Genomic DNA, 19,382 nt, shown 5'->3' on the forward strand with positions numbered 1-19,382 from the left:
ATTTAAGGAGAATTTCAGTTAATAAAACTCAACTTTACCTGGTCATTAATCTTCTGCAAGTTTCATATTAACTATACTTTGTGAATATTCAGTCAATGACAAGAGTAAATGTTTTACACACAGAGATGAATTGTGCTTGTTTCTTTTATTTAAAACAGTCCCCGTATGTGAAAGTACACGTACTTAAATGTTTTTCTATTCATCTTTTCAAGTTTAGGTGTGAGAGAATGGAGAAAATTTGTTCTTTGTATATTTTCATCTTGAGATGATTTAAGCTCCTCTAAATTTCTGAAAAAAACTTATTATATAATTAAGACAAATATTTTCATAACCAAATGACCATCTTTTTCTAGTTTATTAGTCGCACGACATACATCTCATTATTGATTCAACACTGAAAGTAAGTTTACTTCAGCCTCCCGGCAAAGACGAGGAGACGTCAGAAGGAGAAGCTGAAATATGCTTCTTCTCACCCTCTGATGGGCACTGGGGTCTTCCGGTGGTCAAATAAGTACCCACTCTATCACTCAAAAGTAGTATTCTGAAGTCCAAGAACATGGATTGTGAAAATGGCCTCACCTGCTTCTTGGACTACATTCCTCAGCTTTGTTGCAGCCCATCTCTCTTTTAGGGTACCTTGGCAAAGGGACTTTGTGGTATTTGAGATTTAAAGTTAACCTAATTTTCAAACCACATCCTAATTTTCATATGTAAGGGAAAAATTATATCCAAGGTTTTATAGGTATTCTGTCAACATTCCTTCTTTTTTTAAAATTTTTCTGTTAACACTCTTAGCAGCTGTAAACCAAAGCGCTTTTAGGGAAGGTAGTCTATTTGTAAGAGTCAATGTTTTAATGACTCTCAGTTGTTGTTATTCTCTCGCTTTAAAATAGACGGAACAGGTTAAAAGTATGTCCGGTCCCATTGCCCAGTCGAAGTAGTGTATTCAAAGGCAGCGTCTGTCGGCTAGTCCGTCCCGCTGACCTACAGCTTTCTACGTTCCAAGTAACTGAAATGCTGCCAACCAAAGTACGAGATTTTATAATACGCAAAATTCGAAATTCTAGTGAGTCAGAATTACAAACTTGTCAACTGTGCAGAATGGTCAATTTATAAAATACAGTAAATTCAACTACACAAAATGCTGACCAATTATTCTTTACAAAAACCTGGACATATCTTAGGTTCCTCATTTGAACGGATATCCGTCATTACTCAACAAATGCCTGAATTTATTGGTATTAGCGAAACCCGAACATCTGTAATCCTGTAAAGATGACCAGCGTTTCCTTGAGAAAGTTTTCATTTCGGGTCTTTCTGAATGGTGTTTCCAAGGGTACTGCGCTGCATCGTTAGCTCTGATCTTTAAGAAACAGACTATGATATCCTTTAGTAACTTTACAAAGTGATTGACGGCGCACACTTCTCCATCGAAGAGATGCTCATCTAAATCTACAAAAAGATAAAGATGCCCGGAAAGCTCACATAAAATTTTCTGCTGCAGAAACAAGTCTCTCTGTTTAGGAAGCAGTTCACAGACTGCCATCCTTGAGTGGGTTCTCACAATCCGCTCGCAAGTATTTATGACTTGACAAAGACTTTCTGAAGGGAAATGCAAACCATTCTTCTTTTTAACACACAACAGTGACCCAATTTTCGCAACTTTGAGATCGGAAGCATACAGGGCACTGATGCAGTCCTCACAAGTTAAAAGAGCCGATAACTTGTTTGCAATATAACCAGCACAACAGGTGAGTTTTCGCCTGTGATCAGACAGATCGAGTAATGCCTCACTTAGAGAACAATCAGACCAGTCTTGGCAAATATCCTCTTTGTGAAAAAGACTCTCTACAACGCTGACACCATACTGACGTTGAACTGTCCACAGGGCCAAGTCTGTCCTTCGAGCAAGTGAAATGTCAAGGATGCTTACTTCACTTAGAAAAACTTCGTCCTGTAATCTGTATCTGGTCTCCAAACTATGGTAAGCCGCCTGGAATGCCATACAGGTAGGGGCAGAACTGGTTACTAATACCTGCCTAAGCATCTTCAGAAATAATTCCAGATGGTCTTGACTGAATTTGTAAGTCAGAAGATAGGGAAAAGGCATGACCTTAGGGAAAACATAATTCTGGTAGAGCCACTTTAAGCTCTCAGCATTAAGTAAAAATCCCAGGAATCCTAGTTTTCGCTTACCTTTAATTATTTGATTGTTGCTAGCATCAGATAACGTCACAAAGATAGTCTTGGCTTCGATTAGCACACGATTAATTTTACTGTAAGTCTCAGGCAGCAGAGGCCCTTTAAGTCCTTTTCCATAACAGTTCCTACTATTAAAAATGTCAAACAGGTTGTTAATTAAGCGTAAAAAATGGACAGTACCAATACAGTTCTGAAAAGGAGGCAGGCCTAGTGAGAGCAAGCACTCCAACGCCCCCGCCACGCTCTCACTGAACACCTGGGCAGCACAGTTCATCTTCAGGACGTGGTTTTTCAGATTGGCAAGTCTTCCTGGCAGCCCTTCCATGCCGGCTAATTCCTGCTCCCCCAGCGCTGCTAACTCCACAAGGTGCCACCAATGTGCCGTGCCATTAATGAACTGAATGCTCTGCAAGTTCTGAAACGCGTTTCGTATTAACCTGAGCAAGTGGCAAGAATCAAAGAAGTATGCGATCTGCTGACTAGAAGATGAAGGGTGCTGGAAGGTACACTTCATGTCGTCTCCGTCCATGTGTATCCCCAGCGCTTTTGCCATCTGCACGCTGTGAGCTGTAGCATCAGACGTGACGGCCAGAACCGTGATCCCTATGTCACTCAGTTTGCCAATGGTGAGACGCAGCAGCTGAGCTTGCAAATATCCAGACGCCCTGTTTACAAAAAAATAACCAAGAGGTGTTCTCCAGTGACCACAAATACCCACTGCCATTAACAAAACAGTTTCGGAGGCGAGCGGCGTTTCATCGGCATCAAGTATGCCAAGGCCGAAGTCCATAAACCCTTGCAAATGGTGGCTGCTGGGGTCCCACTGAAGTTGTTGCTTGAGAGAGACGCCTTTTATGGCCAGTGAGCAATACTGATACCGCTGGTCTCCATTCTCTACTCTTTGTTGAAGAAAAGAAAAAACGTTGCTGTTGAAACCTGGACTGGGTTTGCATTTGGATAACCATCTGTAAAACATGAAAAATGAAAAGCATAAGACTCAAATGAAGAGACAAAAAAAGGAAAAATGCCTTAAATGGCAGTAAAGTAGGGGTGTCTGGCTGGCTCATTCAGTTGAGGATCCAGCTCTTGGCTTCGGTTCAGGTCATAATCTCGCCGTCCTGGATCAGGCCCCACGTCGGGCTCCGCGCTCACTGTGGGGTCTGCTTCAGATCCTCTCTCCCTCTCCAATGAATAAATGAAATCTTTATCTTTTTTAAAAAGAGTGTATTTCTTTATTTCAGAGACAGAGAGCACAAGCAGGGGGTAGTGGGAGAGGGAGAAGCAGGCTCCCAGTTGAGCAGAGGGCCGAGGCAGGGCTCAATCCCAGGACCCCGGGATCGCGACCTGAGCAGAAGACAGACACTTCACCGACTGAGCCACCCAGGTGCCCCTAAGTAAAATCCTTAAAAAAAAAAATACTAAAATAGCTCAAATCCCTATAGACAAAGCCAATGTAAGCAGCCAAATCTACAGTTATTTCCAACGCGTATTCATAGAATCACCGTAACATAAGGTGACAGGGAAACTCAGAAACAGAGCAGTATTTCAAGATGCAAACATAGCACAAATCAATTTTCATTGCTCATTTACTTTTTAAGAAAGTATACAAATCAATTACCCAGTTTCTTCTCATTGATGTGTTTATAATTTAGACCATAAACCAGTCTTACCTGTAAATTCAATGAAACAAGAAAACTGCTTAAGGGGAAGGGAATATTGAGAATATCTAGCACATCTACCTCATTTTACAGATTAGGAAACTGGGACAGAGGGAGAGCTTAAACCACATGGCCCTTACCATGCTGCTAGTTCTGAACAAACGGAAATCCTAGCTTTCCTGAGGTCCTGCTCATGCTTTTCCCACCATTCCCTGCATCCTCCAAATTATGCCCTCAGGGACAATTAAGGTGCTTGGATCTGTCTGCCCTACACCAGGTACCTATGTTACTGCCTTAGTTCGTCTGTGGTGTCCCTGACCATCCCAGACTCCTGATTACTCTTCCTATCAACGTCAGCCTCTGTCTTCAGAATTCTTTTCACTCATTTTCTAATTATTTGGAGGGTCAGGAAAGGCAACAGCGAAGCTGAATCAGTGTCTCAAATAAGACTAAGTGGACCCTAGAGACTGGAGTGTTCATCCTGAGGTTTAGTTGAAAAAAAAAAAAAAGTATTTATTTATTGCAGAGAGAGAGAGAGCGCGCGTGCGAGAGGGTGAGCGTGTGCACAAGTAGGCAGAGAGACAGGCAGACAGAGGGGAGAAGCAGGCTCCCCGCTGAGCAGGGAGCCCAATGTGGGGCTCAATCCCAGGACCCCAGGATCATGACCTGAGCTAAAGGTAGACATTTAACCGACAGAGCCACCCAGGGCCTTCCCTACATTTTCAAGATTTTTATTTATTTAGGTGAGAGAGAGAGAGAGAAGGCAGGCTGCGAGCACAAGAGAGGAAGGGGCAGTGGGGAAGGAGAAGCAGACTCCCAACTAAGCAGGGAGCCTGAGGTGAGGCTTCGTCCCAGGACCCTGCGATCGTGAGCTGAGCCAAAGGCAGACGCTTAACTGAGTCACCCAGGGACCCTGGGGCGGGGCGTGTTCTATTTCTGATTTTTGGGCTATATTCTAAGCTGCCAAGGTTTCTTCCTGGACAGCCGACCTCTATATGAGACTCTTACATACCTCCTGAAGTATTTCAGGACAGGGCTTTCCAAATATTGTACAGCAACCTAAAGTTCCATAAATGAAATTTACCCTCACTACATGCCATGCACACACATATATACCATGTGTGTATATAATGCCAACCATGACCCACTAAATTGACTTCAAGATGTACTAGTGGATTTAAAAAACACATTTAGGGCGCCTGGGTGGCTCAGTGGGTTAAGCCGCTGCCTTTGGCTCAGGCTGTGATCCCGGGGTCCTGGGATCGAGTCCCACATTGGGCTCTCTGCTCAGCAGGGAGCCTGCTTCCCCCTCTCTCTGCCTGCCTCTCTGCCTACTAATGCTCTCTGTCAAATAAATTAAAAAAAAAAAAAACAAAAAAAATCTAAAAAACACATTTATAGGATGCAAAAAACATACTTTAAGTTGCTTTTTACCTGTTTAATAAAAGTATTAATCAGAAAAATTTTAAATATTAATCAATTGCTTATATTTTAAAATAGTAAGATAATGGCAAAACAGGGCAATGCTACAGCCCACTAGTATGGTGACTACCCTTTGCAAATGTGTCTCCAAATGCTCACTGTTAAAATTTTTTTTCTTGCATTAGAATTCTCAAATGAACGCCAACGATGCTCACTGTGTTCCATGTGGAATCATTATGTAATGAAACTACTTCATTCCTCTATGTAAAAGTTTTTATTTTAAATAGGCTAGGAAAGCTTATGTTCTTTGAATTTGATTTTTAAATGGAAATCTAAATGGTATCTTAATGCCCACAGCTACGAGAATGAGGTCTTAAATACCAGGCAAAAAGAAAGATATGTGGCCACATATGTTTCTGAAAGTTTTTATAACTGAGAGTGGAAATACCCAAACCGTTTGTAACTCAGAACTATAGAGAAGTGACTGATGTCTGTCTCAAACCTTTCTTCCCCCTCAAAATGAAAAAATTTTTTGATTGTAAAAAAATGACAATTATATTTTTAAGTAAAACAATACTGAAAAGTGCAAAAAGTGATAGTCTCTTTAACATTTCAGAGACATTCTTCCAGATTTCTTCACATATATACACTTAGATATAATTTTCAAAATTTATACTGAATCTTTTTTTTTACTTAACAGTAATGTTACAGAAATATTTTTCTGTGTCCCTAACTACTGACCTACTGCATTTTAAATGTGTACACGGCATATACCACCGTATAGTTAAGCCATAAATAATTTAACTAATCTATACGGAAAGACAATTAGGTTGTTTCCATTTTTTAGATAATACAAACAGCACCATACCATGTACGGGGGTGACACATACACATGTAAATGTTTATGTCATTTGCACAACTCCTAGGGGTAGGAGAGAGAGAGAAATTTACTTACACCAGCATTGAAATGAATGGATTCTACTTTTTCCCCCAAAGATCTTATTTGTTTGTTTGTTTGTTTTTTGACAGACCGAGAGAGAGCGCATGTGAGAGCCCAGGCAGGGGAATATAGACGAGTTGCAGAAGCAGAGGGAGAAGCAGACTCCCCACTAAGCAGGGAGCCCAACGTGGGGCTTCATCCCAGATTCCTGGGATCATGACCGGAGGCAGACGCTCAACCAACTGTGCCACCCAGGCACCCCTGGATTCAACTTACGCAAGAAATTAAAAACGAATTTCGGACTTCTGGTGCACATAACTGGGCGAATCAATTTTAAATTAATTCACATTCCCCAATTTCTCTTCACAGAAGTGTTACCAATAATTTCCATTCTCATCAACACGAGATTTTAAATTGAACAGCAGGTTAGTTATGGAGTGATTACGTGGAGTCCACTGGGTGTTTAAAACTCTGTCTGGAAAAAATACAGCACGGAAGCGCCACAATGCTGGGCAGAGCCAAGTGTTTTTCAAGACTGTAAGCTCTTCCCATGGTCTTGTTTGCCTCTGAATCCCTCATATCCCCTTCCCTATTAGAGGGAGCTAATTTACTAAATTGCAATGAATACCTAAATAGAAAATTAGAGAAAATCTAAAAGATCCTACCATACATATCACTGTTATAATGAGGGAGGCTGAGGATGTGAAGACATTCTTACAAAAGATATGTGAAAACCAACCTTCAAGACCCAAAAAACTGGAATTACAAGCAGCACAGCTCTGGGAAGGTTCTGGACAAAAAGAATTCAAGAGAGAAATGAAAAAGATCCCGTATCAGTATACAGAGTACTACAGAAGTGACTGACAGTGGCTACGAATCAGAGACAGATACAAGTAGAAATTAGTGAGGGAGGGACTTGTCTGAACCAGAGGTTTCTACAAAATGTAAGTCTGGCTTGATCTGTCATCATCTAATTGTTTGCCATATAACTATTTGTCCATCCTAACAGAGGGGAAAACAAGTGTTCACATTCTCTCCTTTCTCCCTGAACTTGGTATGTCTCCTTCCCCGACTCTCAGCTATTATCTCTTTAAGAAGGCTCCACGCCCAGCACAGAGCCCAATCTGGGGCTTGAACTCACCACCCCCGAGATCAAGATGTCAGCAGAGATCAAGGGCCGGTCCCTTGATGGACTGAGCCACCTAGGCGCCGCTCAGCTATGATCTCCGTGTCACTGAGAAAACAGAAGCAATCCAATCTGTTAACCTACTGAATCTCTGCCTTTCTTCCTGTTTAAGTGAATGGTCCCTGCTCCTAATTAAGGCCAGACATCTCTCCACAATGCTATCAATGTCATCCCTCGCAAGTACCCTTTCCTTTGTGCATCACCAATTTTCTTCCCTACTAGATCACTCCCTTGAGCACGCAAGCAGGATGGAACAACTGCTCTCTCACCAGACGCCCTCCCCCCACCTATGTTCCCTTCTACCCACAGACCCGTATCTCTGCTCCTTACACCGCACAACTCCTTGAGAATCCATAATCATGGTCTCTCTTTCTTAGGCTTGATCAACAAAAATAAATGCCCAACAGCTGGAGAATGCCCCGGGCAGGTAGGGGTGCAACTACCTGAAGCGATGCTGTCGTTAAACACCCTAACTGTGCAAAAAACTAATAAATCTGTAAGTTGTTTTTTTTTTAAGGATTTTATTTATTTGACAGAGAGAGATCACAAGTGGGCAGAGAGGAGGCAGAGAGAGAGGGGGAAGCAGGCTCCCCGCTGAGCAGAGAGCCCGACACTGGGCTTGATCCCAGGACCCTGAGATCATGACCTGAGCCGAAGGCAGAGGCTCAACCCACTGAGCCACCCAGACGCCCAAAAACTAATAAATCTAAGCACAGAAAAAAGTCTGGAAGAAAATTACCTAAATGTTAATAGTAATTATTTACATATAGCGTAGAAGAAGAATTAATGAATTTCCCTTCTTTTTCTCTCATTTCTAAATTTTTATTAGTATTATGTTACTAGTGTGTGGAGGACAATTACTTAAAAAGAGAATGTAATATACAACACGGTGACTAGAGCTAATAATGCCATATTGTATATTTGAAAGTTGCTAAGAGAATAGGTCCTGAAAGTTCTCATGACAAGAAAAAAGCATCTTAGCTGTGTGTGTGATGAATGCTAACTAGACGTAGTGCGGTGATCACTCTGCTATACGTACAGATACCAACTAATCGTTACACACCCCAAACCAGTACAGTGTTCTATGTTCATTACAGATCTCTCAAGCTTCTCGAGCTGAGGGCCCCTCGGGGTCTGTTCTAAAGCTGAAGCAGTAAGAAACTGGGAGGCAGCCTCCCCGGACAGAGGGCGGAGGGCATTCCCGCTGGCCTCTAGAGCCTAACCGCTGAATTAGACGGAATTAAATGGAGTGCGGCTCTGGAGATTCTCCTCCCAACCTCTATTTGAAATGCTAAGTGACCATTCAGGCGTTCCTTCTTTCCACACCTACTCATCAAGGGTAATTTCTCTCCAGTTCACTCTGCCACTGCGCGCCAGGTACCGTGCAGGCTCGCGGTTGGGGCAGGGTCACAGAATCAGACAAGACCTCACACTGCTGCAGCTCACAGTCGAGGGAGGAAGACCGTGTTTCAAGAAGCGATTCAGTTCCGTATCATATGTGTGAGAGGACTACTTCGTCCAGGCCAGGCTTCTGAAAGGATGTGTATCTAATTTGAGTCTGCAGACTGAGGAGTATCACTAGGACCAACAGACAGAGATCGGGCATTTCAGGCACGGGGAACAGTAAGGCCGGAGGCGGCAGCAGCGAGGAAGCCTTCCGACTGCAGCAGGGAATGCCAGAGGGCAGGGAGGGAGCAAGAGCTGAGCCTCGGAGCCCAGCAGGGGCCACACTGCGGGGACTCCCGTAAACCACTGGAAGGAGCTGGCCTATAGGTTGTGGGTAACAGGGAGGCTTATGATCAGTAAAGTGACTATTATCTGTTGAACTGTGTCCCTCAAAAAAAGATACACTGGAGTCTTAATCCCCAATACCTCAGAATGTGACCTTATTTGGACATATGGTCTTTACAGAGGTAATCGAGTTAAAATGAGGTCATTAAAGTGAATCCTAATCCTATATGACTGGCCCTCATACTGGGCACAGAAACACACATACGTAATGGAAGATGATGTAAGGAGACACAGGGGAAAAGTCCACCATCTACAAGTCAAGAAGAGAGGCATGACACAGACCCTTCTCCCTTACAACCCTCAGAAGGAACTAACCCTGATGACACCTTGATTTTGGACTTCTAGTCTCTGTAACTGTGAGACAGTAAATTTGTTATTTTTAAGCCACATGCATAGATACATACATAGGCATCCGTAAAACCAGTGATAAAAATTGAGTATTACTTTTATTATAAAAGTAGCTTTTACAGGTACTTTATAAGGTATTACAAAAGTACCTTATTTTAAAGTAACTGGGTTATTTCTTATACAACACAGTGCTGTAACATTCAGAGTTATAAATATATTTATGTATTCTGACCACAAATCCTACAGAAGTATTCACCAAAATCTCCTCCTGGGAAGACCTGTCCTGAGGATCAACTGCGGTGCTTACAAAAATGCAGGCTTCTGTGCTTGGCCTCACACCAATGGTGTCAATCAGAATTGTTCTAGATTTCCCAGGACAGCCTGATATTAAAACTATGGAAATGTTTTAGAAATTCCCAAACTACTAGAATATATTAGAAACCAATTTTTTTTTTAATCACCAAGAGTGTCTCTGCCATCTGGAGGATGCAAAACAACTGTCAGACTACATGCCTTCATTTTTTTGGTGAAAATACTGTGCTATGTTAATATGCAAATACCACCTAAAAATTTCTAAAGAACAGAAAATGGACTAATAAATGAGAGTATGTGTATGAATAGCCTTAACACATAAAATGCAATAAAATAATAAAATACCCATTTTCTTTAACATCTAAAAAGTCATTCACTTACGTCCTGAGGATGGAAGAATGAGGCAGCTTGAGAATCTTTCTTACATAATCATAGACTTTGCTACTGCACAAGTAGAGTGTACATGCAAACTGTTTCATTTCTGTGGAGTACTCAGCTGTTTCTCTCCAGTTATACAACTCCCACTTAAAATCTGTCAAAATAAATTTATTTATTCTTTGTGATGAAGAGTGTGTACAGTAAAATTCTCAGGTATAGGTCACAGCATTGGGGTATAAATGCAGTGGGCATCTGAACCCAAACCCAAACCCAATCACAGTTTCACTGCATTTGTTCAAAGGCTAACATCCAATCTGAGGACCCCCTGACCAATTCCTCCTGTTCATCTCAGATCATTTCACTCAAAAGAGGGAAGAAAACAGTTTCCACTTAAGTCACTGTTTTACTATTCACTGGCAGCCTAAGTGGGGAATTTTAGAGGAACAGGGAAGAGAAGGAAATAACCGGATAAAACTACGTCTCTGGATTATGAGTACTTTTATTTGCTTTATTTTGTTCCCTGGTTACCATTTATCTGAGGTGAAAATGAGACACAAGAAACACTTCTGGGGAGAGGATGCTATTCGGATTGAACAGACAATCTTGCCTACCTTGAGAAAAAAAAAAAATATCCTTTTCCTGGTGGGGATTCCTGTCTACTACCTCTGCTCCCAACCGGAACACACAAACTACTCTCCTCCTCTGGCGATACCTACTCTCTTCTAGAAACAAGACATACTTTTTTTTTTACTAGAACCTAAATCCAAAATCTCTGCTGCTTTCATCAAAGAGTAAGTTGCCAATACTTATTTTGTCCCTCTTCAAATATCTGGTTCACAAAGAAGAGGAGGCAGTCTTTCCAATGGACGTATCTACCTTCTATAGAATATTTCAGAAAATAGTATGGAGACTCACAGAATTTTCAAGCTCAAAGGGAACTGGCAAAGTAATCTGGTTCGACTCCATGGCAAAAACACTTTAGTGATAAATTATGTAGCAGTTAAAATTGCTCACAAAGAATTCGCTGTAAAACGAGTGTTTTATAAAAAACGAACAGTACAGTATATGGTATCAACCATATGATCTCACCTCTGGGTAGCACGATTATGTGTGACTTTCATCATTTATTTATTTCTTTGCTTTTCTTATAATAAACACATGACTTTTAAAGCTGGAAATACATGAAAAGATTTTGGCAATTACTTTTCCTTCTCTTTGCTTACCCTGAGACTTCATGTTTCAGCAAAAAGCATGTTTTGATGGGCAGGAGCAAAGGAATTACTTAATAGTAATTCGGAAAAGGGAACCATACCTGAAAACTGTGCTCGGAGCAGACACTCTGTCTCTTCAGAAAGTAGTTTCTCGTCTACGAGAGCATCGATCAGTCGTAAGCCCTTTCTCTTCTTGATCATCCTGTAGTTTTTCACAGAGACCAGTCTTTTTTTGGACACTTGGAGCATCTGTTGCACCTCAGCCAGCTTCTCTGCGCCTATCGTCAGAGGCCTCTTTAAACTGTAGTTATGGTCCTCGGTGGCAACCTCTTGCGAATTATCGGGAAGTGGTTGTTTTAGGATTTTCTGTCTTGCTTTGCCTTTAAGATGTACACCCTGAAGAACCTGCATTAGAAACATCCAATTCAGGTTATTTTTGAAACTGTCACACAGAAGACTGTCTGTAAAAATACCACTAAATGCAAAGCACTCACCTGGTTGCTGTGGAGAGTTAATTATGAAAGAAAAAGGGTTTTTCCATTTTTCTCACCTATACAGAAATCGTGTACCTGATGCCAAAAGTTAATATGACTCTGAAAGTGTCTGAAACGGTTAAGGTAACAACAGAAAGGTGGTAATTTGGGAAGGCTTCATGGAAATGAGTAGTTTTTTAAAGGAGCAATACATGATTCAACAGAGATAGGAAAGTTATTTGTGCAAAAAGGAAGGCATAGTGGACATGGAAATTAAGACTGATCTGGGTTTGAATCCTCGATCCCTCATTTATTAGCAGTCACTAAACCTCTACAACCCCTCATCTCCTCACCTGTACAATGTGAATAATAAGAGTTGTCCTGAGGATAAAATAAGATAATTTATGTAAATCTCCTGGCACAATGGCCTGGACTATTGTAGGTCACAACAGTAACTACTCCTGATATTACATGAAAGCATGAAAGCAAGTCAATCTATCACATACGCAGTAGCTTGAAAAGAGAATTCAGAGCAGTTAAAAATGCACAATTAGAAGGAAGCTCTTAGGGGCGCCTGGGTGGCTCAGTGGGTTGAGCCTTGCCTTCGGCTCAGGTCATGACCCCAGGGTCCTGGGATTGAGCCCGCATCAGGCTCTCTGCTCAGCGGGGAGCCTGCCCCCCCCCACTTGTGATCTCTGTCAAATAAATGAATAATATCTTTAATTAAAAAATAAATAAATGGAAGCTCTTAGAGCTTAGGAGTCTGGGTTTAACACCAACTACATTCTTCTGAATGGAGGAACGAGAAAACAATACCAAAAGGAGACTCCAATGGATAAGAGGAGGGAAGGGCAGCATCAGGACGGAATGGGTAGATGAGTACCGCCTGTTGTGCAGACAGTGAGGAACCATTTGGTAAAAGCAGAAACGAAAGAAACATAAGAATGTAACACCAACACGAGTGATATACCTCTCTATATCAGTGCTAATAATTAGGTACATTTTTGGTCAAGTTCAGTAACATTACTGGGAGGGACCAAAAAAAGCATAATTTCTAAGTATTCTGGACTGTCTCACACTTAAACAAAAGCCTGAATTCAAAGGGATCTACTAGGTGATTCTTGTGATCAGTTTAGTAATCTTCATATGTGTCTTGGACAACAATTTGTAATGATATACCTAATTAAAAAAAAATTCCAAAACTACATATAGATTTTTTTTTAAAAACCCCAAACGAGTTTTCTAAGCATTTAAAATCTATTATTGGATTTATTTTAAGACTTAGGATTTTTTTTAAATCTCTGTAAATTCAGCTGTAATATGAGGTACCTCAGCTTTTAAAGGCTCTACAGAATTTAGTTTTTTTACACCTAGATTTAAGTACCTTGTATAGAGAAACAGAAGGCACAGCTCCTTTTTTCAGCTTTCTTCTTATGCCATATGACTCAAAGTCACTTTCTTGAAAATGTTTGGAACATAGAATAGCACCTGGTCCTGGGATCCAAATCTTTTTGCTTCTGGGGTCCACACGATTAACAGCCCTGATCCATTTTGAGCGCTGTATGGTATCGGTTGGAAATCTACAGCAATCATATTAAAGTTCCATTAACATGAAAGTATTATAGTAATACTACAGTAGTATTTATTACATAAACCCATTTATTATTTAACTGCTTTACATAAAACATCAAGTCCAGTTAAAGTTTAACCTCAATCTGATTTCATTTAGTTCTTTGATTTTTTTGATTCCAAGACTTCAATATCTAGGTGATCTCATTTGTTTCAATTTGTATGAGGGAAATTCTCATATTAAAGGCCCGACCACATTTTGTCTTCGCTGCCTACACTTAACAGAATCTGCTCAAATTTAGTGTGTGTGTCTTTAAAAATGTCCAAAAATTCTTTGCTTCTCCTCCTTTCAAGGGATGGAGGCTAATTCCCTTCCCCTTGGGTGTGGGCTAGCGGTAACAATTTGCTTCTAAGAAACAAAAAAAGCAGGAGTGACAATGGGCTAAGTAAGACTAGATAATAAAGACTAGGTAATAAAAGGCACTCGTTCCCTCTGTTGAATGATTTTTCTCTGGAGGGAACTTCTCTGCCATGTCAAAAGCAGTCCTATAGAGATACAGGTCCACTGGGCAAGAAACAGGCTTCCAGACAAAAGCCATGGTCAGTGAGTCTTTCTGAAAGCTCACCCTTCAGAAGATTCTAGTATTGGCTAACATTTTATGGCAACCTTATGAGACACCCTGCAACACTGAGTTAATCCACTCCTGAATTCCTGCCCTTAGAATTTACAGGAGATCATTTTTCCACGTTGCACTTCAAAAAAATCTGTTACCGAGCCATAGAAAACAAGTCCACTTCCCATAATCCATTTTCCCTTTTTCTTTCAAAAGGCACCACTTTTTCCTAGCCTTGAATATAAAAACTACCTTGTAATTCTCTATTTTTAAGCCCAAATTACTACGTTTAGAAATTGTGAGAAAAAAATTATGATAATGATATAATGAAAATCACAAAACTACTCTTTCTGCACCCTCTGCCTTGATTGGTCCTAGGGACAGATCCAGGGGGAACTGTGTGATTTTTGTATCTTTTAGCTTAGATTTTAAAGCATGTACTTCTTACAAACTGAGACTAGTGAAAATTTTAAGTTCCCCAGCTCAGGGCTAGGGAAATAATACAGCAGTATGGTAACAGAATTCTGAGATATTCTCTCTAATCACTTGAGAAAGAACACCGAAGTGGAAAACCTGTATTTAAGTGCCTCAATGACCTTTTACCAGCCATGTGGAATCCGATACATCTCTCAATCTTTGAGCTCCTCACAGGGTTGTTGTAAGGGTGCACGATGCAACAAATGCACTCAAAGCCTTTGTAAATGGTAAAGTACGACCCAGAGTTTGTTCTTTCCTAGGAACAACAATTCCACTTTCAGGACTTTCACTGCATTATTCCAGGAAGATGATGCTACTTGATTGAAACACAGGTCTTTTTCTAATAAAGGTGAGGCAAACCTATCTCTTTTCACTGAGTTCCTTTCTTAACTAAGGACACATGTTTGTGAGGCAGCTTTCCCCCAGACTGGGTGGTAGTCTCTAACCACACAAAGGACAGTAAAAAGGTGGCTAGTCCACCAAGTCCTATTACTAGCCTATCCTCCAACACAGCTTCCCAACTGGCACGCCTGCTGACCACCGCCAGCAATCCCCTTAGCCCACAGAATGGCCTGGGCCATCTGGAGCCCCTAAAGCAGGTGTAACAAGCCAGTCCCAAACAGCTCTGTTGGCTTGCCCCAAAGTATTAAACAAAACGAAAGGGTTGGGAAAATACTGTAGTCTAACCAGCATGACTAATTTGAATTCTGAATAAAATTAAATTGGTAATAAAGATTAATAATATGTTTGGGATGCCTGGGTGGCTCAGTTGGTTGGACGACTGCCTTCGGCTCAGGTCGTGATCCTGGAATCCCGGGATCGAGTCCCGCATCGGGCTCCCGGCTCTGCGGGGAGTCTGCTTCTCTCTCTGACCTTCTCCTCGCTCATGATCTCTCTCTCTCTCTCTCAAATAAATAAATAGAATCTTAATAATATGTTTAAAGCATTCACCTTGTGCCATAAACGTGTGTGTGTGATTCAAGTTTTTTTAATTTAAGTCATCTCCACATCCAACGTGGGGCTCAAATTCACGACCCAAGATCAAGAGCTGTTCATGCTTCCACCTGGGCCAGCTGGGCACCCAGATGTGTCTGTTTTGAAAATTTAGACTCAGTCTTTTTTTTTTTTTTTTAAAGATTTTTATTTATTTATTTGACAGACAGAGATCACAAGTAGGCAGAGAGGCAGGCAGAGAGAGAGGGGGAAGCAGGCTCCCTGCTGAGCAGAGAGCCTGATGCGGGGCTTGATCCCAAGACCCTGAGACCACGACCTGAGCCGAAGGCAGCGGCTTAACCCACTGAGCCACCCAGGCGCCCTAGACTCAGTCTTACAAAAATTCTGCACAACAGGTTTGTATCCTTTCCGAGAAGATGAAACCAAGACCAGACCTAAGTATAGCTACCATAAATAGTAGCTAAATTTGGAATTCACATCTCCCTATTCTAAAGCCACCTCTGGCAAAAGAAAACTCCCCAATCAATCATCATCTCATAAATACAAACATGGGGGCGCCTGGGTGGCTCAGTGGGTTAAAGCCTCTGCCTTCGGCTCAGGTCATGATCCCAGGATCCTAGGATCGAGCCCCGCATCAGGGTCTCTGCTCGGCGGGGCGCCTGCTTCCTCCTCTCTCTCTCTGCCTGCCTCTCCGCCTACTTGTGATCTCTGTCTGGCAAATAAATAAAAATCGTTAAAAATAAGTAAATACAATCATGAATTGGTTTCTACTAACGCAGAATCTATTTTCTCTCTCCTGTTGACTAGGCTTTTTTTCACACTACCAGCAGAAATTTACCTTTGGCTCCCTGCATATATTTTCCAGAAAAGTGACTAACAAAATCCTTTCTACAGTGGCTGCCTCTAAGGAGAGAGAGAAGGGATTCAGGGGTAAAGCTTTAACTATACCTGTTAACTTAATTCTCTTTTAAGAGGATAACAAAACGAAACAAACCAAAACCTGAAACAAGGCAAACTGTTAATGTCTGCTTAATTCTAGCAGTGCACCGAAGTTGGTTATGTATTATTCTTTGCCTGCTAGTGTGTTTGAAATGTCTCATAATTAAACGTTTAAAATTTCATTACAACAATTCAGGTAAAAACGTTTTCAAATTATCATACATACATTTCTTTGGTTATGAAATAAATTGTTTAATTTCTTTATACCAACAACAAGAGAATGAATCAAAGTGTCACTCCTTTAAACTTGCCAGTCCTATCTCATATTTAAACATTTATATGTTTAACTAAGTACCAGTATTCTCATAACGAGTTTCCACACCTTTGATCACTTTGATTCGTGCTTTTCAGACACAGCCCCTTGCCTGTGTCCTTGCAACATCTTTCACAACTCTTGGTAATGGCTCTGGGGACGCTGGGGAAGGCTTCAGAAGAGATAATATTGGAGCAAGAACTGAAGTGTCGATAGGAGTTTGCCGTGCAGACAGTGGCCACTCCACGCAGATGCAACACCACAGAGATATAAAATAACTACTTGCATCTTACTGGTTCATAAAGCATTGAAAAATAAGTTAATTTGGAGGATGAAGAAGGTTAAAGGAGAGTACAGAGGTAGCTGGTACTGGTGACAGATGGGCTGGAGGGACGGCTAGAGGCCAGATCACAGAAGATCTCGTATGCTGCAGTAAGTCTGGGATCCATCCTTCAGGTTAGAGGCCTCCAGAGGAGAATGAACTCATTTACTGAGATTTGAAGAAAATATTGGAATTTATTTTCACAATTTTTTTTGCCCCATCCTTTAATTTTTGTTTCATAATATACAGGAATACATCATTCCATGTATGTAATTTATAAATCACCATGTACATATCAGGGGCAGCACTCGAGGTTCCTTTTGGGGAGGCCTCCGTGATCAAGAACCTTGAAGACGGTATCTTTGGGCAACGGCAAGTTGACAAACTCTTTCCTTCCCATGTTACCTTTTTGCTAAACCCTTACTTCTCATCCATACTATCTTGTCGCCAAGCCTAATGCCATAGCATTGTAACTCCTCTCCCTGTCCTTTCCCTGCCTTCCTTACACCGTCCTGGGTATAGGAAGGCAAAGATGACTCGCTCCCATTCACACGTGTTTCACCCAGCACACACACCGGGACGGAAATACGGAGGGGATGTAATTCCGGTTTGGAAGAGAGGCAGAGGAGGAAAGGCTTCCCAGAGGAGCTTGGACTCTTTTAAGGCACTGAAAAGCCCAAAGTAAAACCCTTTTGGGAACAAGCACAGAAATTGCATTTTTAGAAAAATCATTTCCGGGAATCAGGAAAAGGCAATGAACGGACAAGAAATCAGCCGGGAAGAATCAGAGCAGACTACTGTAGTAATTACATCACTTTCTTTGGCCTCTCTTTGGTCCTCAGTATTTAAAATAAAAGCAATAAACGAACTCCTCCTCATCTAAAGAACCCAAGAAGGCACAGGAAAATCAGGACTACAAAAAATTAGGGAAATAAGGAGGTAAGTAGGGACAGAGTGGCCACAAAGCCAATGGAGAGGAGCGCGTCATCGAGTAGCTGATACGACTAAAAGTTAAACGCGTCAGCAGGAGGATTTCCCAGCGCTCACTGGGATCTGGCAGTGCTGGCGACCCCGTCGGTGCCTCAGAGCAGCCGTGACACACGCCTGGCTACAGCAGGTCGGAAAGTCGACAGCACTTAGGGGCACAGGGGACGCTCCTGCTCTGAGGAGTCCGGTCACCGGGGTAGGGAGTGGCAGGGGTGCGGCCGCGCACGCAGGTGTCCGCGCGAACCGAGCGCCGCGATGAGCAGCGGGAGCACGACGGAGAGACCAGAACCACTGACGGGGACGGCGGCACCAGCTCAGCCGGAGGGCTCAGCCTTACTTAACCAACCAGTGAGTACACGGCCTCCCGCGCGCAGCCGAAACTCTCGCACCTTCTTTTCCAACGGCTTCCGGCTACTTCTCCTCTCACCCCGCGCGCCCTCCCCTCACGTCTTCCCGCGCGGCTCCCAGCACAGCGCTAACGCCCGCCCCCGGGGACGCACGAGGTCCGGCTCCAGCACCACCCGCTCCTGAGAGCGCTCCCCGCTCTCCTCCCGAAGCCCCCGACGGCCCCCACGCCCTCGGCGGACCCGGCGCACTTCAGTCCGCGAGGACCGGTGGCGCGCGCCCGCGTCCATGCACCCGCGCGCGCACGGCCCCCGACGGACGACGGCGCTCGGAAACGCGGCCCCGCTCCGAAGCCGAAGCCAGCTTCCCCACCACGCCGGCTGCAGCCCCTCGGCCGGGCCCGCAGGGCGCAGCCAACACGCCGAGTGCGCGGCAGGGACGCGCGGCGCCGGCGACAGCTCGAGCCCACCCGCTCCCGAGCGAGCCGCACTGCCGCGGGCTCGGACACCTCCGACAGCTCCCCACACGCCCTCCCTTCGCGCCTCACGCTGAGCAGTGAACGCGACCGTAGGGAGCGCGGCTCCGCCCCAACAAGCCCCGCCAGAAGCCCTGCGGCAAGCGGCAGGCAACTGGGTGCGGGGCAGGAAGCACCCGAACTCTCCAACTTCCCCATTCCTGTCCCCCACGCTACGCGCGTCGCATCGTGTCACGTCACGTCACGTCACGTCAACGGCGCGGCGCACGCCCGGCCCCGCCCCACCCTGGCCCGCTGCCCGCCAGGCCGTGCCGGGAGTTAGACAGCCGGAGGCTGTTCTCACGCACTGGTGGAAGGAGAGGCCGCGCTCCCGGCTCAGCACGGTGTCCCGGGTGCTGCAGCCCACTGCCGAGCAGCTTCGGGTCATCTTGCTACGTGGGGCTCCACTTTGGGTGTTCCCGCGACC

General features: G+C 43.3%; 1 protein-coding gene across 4 annotated transcripts; it reads right to left on the reverse strand.

The window, feature by feature from the left end:
* Nucleotides 1-772: 772 nt before the first annotated feature.
* Nucleotides 773-19,343, reverse strand: LOC111148938 (THAP domain containing 9). Of its 4 annotated transcripts, XM_022505763.1 has the most exons (6): nucleotides 16,857-19,129; nucleotides 14,701-14,837; nucleotides 13,306-13,501; nucleotides 11,550-11,853; nucleotides 10,241-10,391; nucleotides 773-3,167 (listed from the first exon to the last, which is right to left on the reverse strand). In XM_022505763.1, the coding sequence occupies exons 2-6, from the start codon at nucleotides 14,712-14,714 to the stop codon at nucleotides 1,190-1,192; spliced, it is 2,643 nt and encodes an 880-aa protein (XP_022361471.1). In that variant the 5' UTR covers nucleotides 14,715-14,837; nucleotides 16,857-19,129; the 3' UTR covers nucleotides 773-1,189. The 4 variants fall into 4 exon arrangements, with proteins under 4 accessions (XP_022361471.1, XP_022361469.1, XP_022361472.1 ...); XM_022505761.1 differs by lacking the exons at nucleotides 14,701-14,837; nucleotides 16,857-19,129 and adding an exon at nucleotides 19,264-19,343; XM_022505764.1 differs by lacking the exon at nucleotides 14,701-14,837.
* Nucleotides 19,344-19,382: the final 39 nt, after the last annotated feature.

This window comes from Enhydra lutris, unplaced genomic scaffold (assembly GCF_002288905.1).
Source record: "Enhydra lutris kenyoni isolate GAN:26980312 unplaced genomic scaffold, ASM228890v2 scaffoldscaffold21, whole genome shotgun sequence".
Taxonomy (NCBI): Eukaryota; Metazoa; Chordata; class Mammalia; order Carnivora; family Mustelidae; genus Enhydra; species Enhydra lutris.

Excerpts from the sequence above, each read along its gene's own strand:
- LOC111148938 (XM_022505761.1), bottom strand. The coding sequence starts at position 19,343 with ATGACCCGAAGCTGCTCGGCAGTGGGCTGCAGCACCCGGGACACCGTG. Across the intron at positions 11,854-13,305 it reads CTTCTGTTTCTCTATACAAG|GTTCTTCAGGGTGTACATCT; the intron begins GTACTTAAATCT and ends TTTCTAATGCAG. Across the intron at positions 10,392-11,549 it reads GCTCCGAGCACAGTTTTCAG|ATTTTAAGTGGGAGTTGTAT; the intron begins GTATGGTTCCCT and ends TTATTTTGACAG.